General features: G+C 41.2%; 1 protein-coding gene across 1 annotated transcript in view; it reads right to left on the reverse strand.

Annotated features, from left to right (window-relative positions):
- The window catches only part of MRPS22 (mitochondrial ribosomal protein S22), a 9,181-nt gene extending 3,181 nt beyond the window's left edge, over window positions 1-6,000 (reverse strand). Inside the window, exons 1-4 of the mRNA XM_056849362.1 lie at window positions 5,871-6,000; window positions 4,000-4,163; window positions 2,416-2,580; window positions 1,236-1,379 (exon numbers count right to left, since the gene is read on the reverse strand). Coding sequence (XP_056705340.1) covers window positions 1,236-1,379; window positions 2,416-2,580; window positions 4,000-4,163; window positions 5,871-6,000 — 603 coding nt within the window. The remainder of the gene's footprint in view (window positions 1-1,235; window positions 1,380-2,415; window positions 2,581-3,999; window positions 4,164-5,870) is intronic.

Here is a 6,000-nt window from a genome sequence, read left to right on the forward strand (position 1 = left end):
ACTATTGTCGAAGGCTTTCACGGTCAGAGTTCATTGGTTCTTATAAATTATCCGGGCTGTGTGACCGTGGTCTTGGTATTTTCTGATGTTTCGCCAGCAGATGTGGCAGGCATCTTCAGAGGATTAACACTGAAGGACAGTGTCTCTCAGTGTCAAGTGTGTAGGAAGAGTAATATATAGTCAGAAAGGGGTTGGGTTTGAGATGAATCATTGTCCTGCAAAAAGTATCAAAGGTAATGTGCTAATCATTGTCCTGTAAGTATCAAGATAATGTGCTAATGAGGGTGTGGTATGTTAATATTAGCTTTGGATTTCACACATTATTAGCTTTGGATTTTACACATTAACAGATCACTTCAGGATACAATGGTTCCATATTAACATACCACACCCTCATTAGCACATTATCTTGATACTTACAGGACAATGATTAGCACATTACCTTTGATACTTTTTGCAGGACAATGATTCAGCTCAAACCCAACCCCTTTCTGACTATATATTACTCTTCCTACACACTTGACACTGAGAGACACTGTCCTTCAGTGTTAATCCTCTGAAGATGCCTGCCACAGCTGCTGGCGAAACGTCAGGAAAGAAAATACCAAGACCACGGTCACACAGCCCAGACAACCTACAAGAACCAAAGAAAGCTAAACTATTTGCTTTTAGGGAACAACTAGTACATGCTATATCTGGCATGTATTGTTTGATACCAATGCACCCAGGTAGCCTGTATGGTACAAGGCACTCTAATAGGCTAGGTGTGCAGAAAACAAATACTCTAATTGTGACAACCAAGCTAAGTCTTGGGTTTGGTAAGTGTCTGACCCCCCCCCCCCCCAGCAAAAGGTTTTATCTGGCAAGGTGAAATGCATTCTCATTTTACTGTTCCCTCCAGTAGCAGCTCAAAATGCCCCCAATCTTGTTCCAGGTGGGTCCCCCTCTCCCTGAGAAACAATTTCCTGGGGGAATTTGGGAGGAGGCAGGAAAATTATGTTCCACCGGTGGAAGTCTGGAAACAATTGTGTGGATCCAACCCAATAACACATGAACAATATCCCAATGAGTTATATGTCACATGCTGTCAAATTTAATTGTGATTGGGTCAGTGGTAGAGTAGTGAAAACACAGTAGAGAAACATGTTAACATAGAAACTGAACATGCCATGACCTGCTGTTACCCACAAGAAGTAAATTGAATGACTTTCTCAAGGTCTCCCAATACATTTTACCATAAGGTTTTCATTCCTGAACAGAGGTGGAGGGGAAATTTCACGGCCTTCTCTTGGGAAGAAGATCTGTATCATCCTGTCCCTTTCCTCCCAAGTGGCCTTGCGTAATACTCCACTCGTTTCTCGAACTACAATGAAACGTTCCTGAAATGGAGAAAAACAGTTAGACGACCAGCATTCTTAACCTAGTTCTATTAATTCTCTTAACTTACGAATTGCTGCAGAGCTCTGAGTTTTAAGTTTGCACTCTGATCCAGCATGCTACAAAATATTTTTTAAAATTAAGCAAATGCAGCTCTCCATCTTGAAAACACCTCAGCCTAATGGCATATTCAAAACTAGGGCAGCCACATTACTCAGACAAAGACTGATGTAAGGTTGTGTTATCTTGATCATAAAAAAGGGACCCTGAAATGCTGTGTTCCACATGCTCCTGCTGAGCCTCTGAAGACAAGGAAAGATTCTTCAGTCTGAAGGAAGGAGATTCCTAGGCTTGGAGTCTCCCTCACTCACACAGGAAAACTAAAATTAAATAAAAGAAATTTTAATGGAAATATAAAATGAAGATTTTTTAAAACCCAATATTTTGTAATAATACATCCAATTGATTGGATCCCATGGATCTGTTGCTTTAGTGGTAGCACTTCCCACTATAACAAAGATCCTTATGCCAGCAGAAGAGTCTCTTGCATCTCTTGCTGTTGCCATTAGCGGAAGAGATCTACGGGATCCAACTCAGTATTGTTTTTCTTCAGAAACCTTGTGTTTATGCAACAGCCATTATTAGGCAGATAAATCTTAGTTTAATAATCTGAAATTTATGTAAGCTAATTCAAAACGGTTCCTTGAAGCAATTGTATCACGGCCCTGTATAAACCTGCTGCATAAAAGCTACAACATTTGTTGTTGTTTTAATGAAACATAAATATCTATTTTGTAACTGACTTGCAAGCCTCCATTATTCCAACGTACCACTGTGCATATATTCCCATTTGGCACTGCTCCCTATACATTGGTGATCTTGTGGTCTAGTGTGTGTGTTAACTTAAGGAAAATTGGATATTTCCTTTTCAACTACAGGATCTATTAGTGCAATTACAAACTGATTAGTTTGAAGTTATCAAGTTGGTCACGCCATGCCAAAATTCGGTAATGTTCCAGGGCAACTAACAAGACTCACACGGTGTGGGGTATCATATGTTAAGTCTGTAAATACATATTTGTAAGGCTCAATTCCATCAAGAATCTTGTCTTCTGATAATACATCATTAACTGGGTCCCGCTCACTTAATACAGGAGGCATTTCCAACCTCTCTCTGGCTTTCTCAACAGCTTGCCTCGTAGCCTAAAAAAAGAAAAGAGGGGGTAATTATAGCAGTGAAATGCCACCGAATCATTTGATTTCCATGAGCACTTTAAAAGGAGCTCACTCACTGTGGTAAGAAGGCAAAAATGAGAAAAAGACACTGTAAAATTACAACGAAGTCCTTTCAAAAAAGATGTAGGACCAATTATGTGTTATTAACAGCACTTAAAATATCAGGAGTATTCTTGTTGCTTGTTTGTTTTCTATTTTTTTTGTTAGAGGGTATTGCTTTTCTAGTGTGGAAACATCTGAACACTTGACAGCTGTTCAAACGTTAGTGAAAAATACAAAATGTACACATTGTAGATATTACCATTACATGTAATAGTAAACTGGCTGGTCCCTGTCTAGATGGCAACCTTCAGAAAAGGTCTAGATGGCAACCCACTGAGCAGAATCTCAAGGCATGTGGAAATTACCCACCCCCCAGCCTGATGACCGAGAAATGCTGTAAATAAAGGAAAAATGAGTGAACAAAAAAGAGCCCCCAACGGAAAAGAATCCTGGAGGTGAAGATTCTCTGTGTGTCAGTGAGATTTACAAATTGTTGATCCTTCCCATGATTCCTTGCAGGCCTCAGATTATACACGGTCTATTATGCAATTACATTCATAGAAATATTTGTTCAGGATTGTATATTCAGAGAATAAAATCCCTTTCTGTTCTCTCAATGAGTTATGAATATTGAGTTATGTTACAAAAAACAGACTCTTTGTCTGCAAAGGTAAGCAAACCAGAGATAAAATGGCTACTTTTGCATTGTCACTGGTTCAGGTGATATTGGATTTTAGGCAAATATTAAGAGCCAGTGTCATTTAGTGGTTAAGGTTTCAGACTAGGACCTGGAAAACCCAGGTTCCCCACTTGTACCATGGAAGCCTGGTGGGTGACCTGGGGCCAGTCGCACACTCTCAGCCCTGACCCTGGCTAGTATATGAATGGGCAACCTTCAAGGGATACCAGGGCTGTGAGGCAGAGGCAGGCAATGGCAAATTACCTTCAACCATCTCTTGCCTTGAAAACCCTATGGGGTCACCATAAATCAAATGTGACTTAACGGCAAAAAATAAAATTAAAAAATCAAATACTTGATTGCAGCTGGATCAATATGAGAGTCCCCAATAATTTCTGTTATGGACGGTTGTTTTGAATTCACTTTAGATGTAATGAGAATATTTAAATGTGCTGGAATTTGGATAAATTTGACTCTTGATAAGGCAATCAATGGCTAGGATTCAGACTGCTTTTTCCACAGGCACAAGAACTTCTGTCCATAGACCACAATTTCCAGCATCTCCCTTCATATGACAGGCTGAAATGCAAACTCTTAACTGAGCCACAGTTTTTAAAAAGCGTAGTCTAGCTGCACCCTAAAACAGAAAACTGATGGGGATATACCTCCTCCAGTTGCAATTTTGTCATGAGCTTGTACTTTGGAGGCTCAAGTTCCTGTTTTATGGGCTTAAACACCTTCTGCAGATCCAGCCCTGTCATCTTGTAGAGCAGGGTTTGAACTCTTTCATCCGTAAAACTAGGCTTTGTAATATTAGATTTGTCTTCATCTGAAAAACAAGGGGTTACTCCAAACAGCAAGAAAGGGGAAAACATGACTACTCAAATATTTATAAAAAATGAAAGTAAGTTGAAACAAATACTACTACTGAACTCACATGGAGCCAGCCTGGTGTTGTGATTAAGAGCGGTGAACTCTAATCTGGAGAACCAGGTTCAATTCCCCACTCCTTCACATGAAACCTGCTGGGTGACCTTGGGCCAGTCACTGTTCCCTCAGAACTGTCTCAGCCCATGTGGAGGCAGGCAATGGCAAAACACTTCTGAATGTCTCTTGCTTTGAAAACCTTATGGGGTCGCCATAAGTCAGCTGTGACTTGACGGCGCGCACAGACACACACACACACAAACTTACTAAATGCCAACTGTGAGTGTTTTGCAGCAGACTAAAAGTATCATGGATCCTATTAAAAGAGCCAATAATGTATCAAAGAATGATGCATTGAAGGCGGAGACCAGAGAAAATCTCAGAATTCAGAACATACTAGAACATGGAAACCAAGTTAATTTCATACTAGTTTAGTCAACCCACAACAGTTGCACCTTAAACACAACGGGCAAACTTATTACATGTGCTAACCAAGCGTCTCTAATGTTCCCTTCCTCTGATGGGTTTGCCATAATCCTGTTCCTTGTCTGGACCCTCAGAAACAGCATGTGGGGTCTGTGGCAGGGGTGGAGAGGACAGCTGTAATCTCACACATGGAAGTGCTGCCGACCCAAGTGGAACAAAGCATAGGATCCAACCCAGTATCTTTATATAGCAATACTATTACATAGCCAATTAAATTAATAGCCAATTTTAATCCATATGTCAAAGCCGTGGCTCAGTGGTAGAGCATCTGTTTGGCATGTAGAAGGTCCCAGGTTCAATTCCCATTGTTTCCAGTTAAAGTGACTAGGCAAGGAGGTGATGTGAAAGACCTCTGCCTGAGACCCTGGAAAGCCGCTGCCGGTCTGAGTAGACAATACTGACTTTGATGGACCGAGGTCTGATCCAGTATACGGCAGCTGCATATATTCACATAGCTTATCATTAGAGGAGTAGAGGCTCAAATGATGCCCTGCACATATGAATGGGCCATCCTGGATCAGGCAATCTTTTAATTTCATTGTCAGATAATTCTATGTATGTATATGTTTCTTACACACACACACACCCTTCCTATTACATACACAAAAAAGGTAGACTGCAAACAAAGTAAATTAATAACTAGTTTTAATTTCACCCTGGCTACCATCACCTGATTTTTCTCTTATTTATTTTTTAGCTGGCTTTAAGAGACTATCTTGAATAGACTGATTTAATTCAGCGTCTTTGTATTACTGATTGCAAGTTTCTTTCAAGCAACAACTTAAAATAAATAAACCCGCCCTGAGTCTGGCTTGTTGGGAATGAGGGCGGGCTATAAATTTGAAAAATAAATAAAAATGAAGAATATCCACAGACGGAGGGTTTTTTTTTTTTTTGTCTGTTTTTGACTGAGTGCTTTTTTTTTAAATGGAGGTAGTCCACACATTCAGCGGAAGCTCCCCAAGTGGGGGGGAAAAACCCTCAAACTGACCCTGCATAAACGGCCATAGGATGGATGAGCCCGCCTGACCCAACAGGGAGGCTACACCAGACCCGCGTTCCCCCTCGCTCATTTCCAAGCCGCTTTCAAATTTAATGCAAAAGAGAAAAAAGAAAACCTCACCCGCCTCCGAGCCCTGGCAGAGCTCCCGCCGTCCCCACGAGGCTCGGCTCGGCCGCCGCCATCGCAGGAAGAGAGAAGGGGCGAAAAGACGGCCGCCCGGCAAGCGCATAGCGGCTCCGAGAGCAGCCAT

The sequence above is a fragment of the Euleptes europaea genome, chromosome 5 (genome assembly GCF_029931775.1).
Source record: "Euleptes europaea isolate rEulEur1 chromosome 5, rEulEur1.hap1, whole genome shotgun sequence".
In the NCBI taxonomy this organism is placed as follows: domain Eukaryota; kingdom Metazoa; phylum Chordata; class Lepidosauria; order Squamata; family Sphaerodactylidae; genus Euleptes; species Euleptes europaea.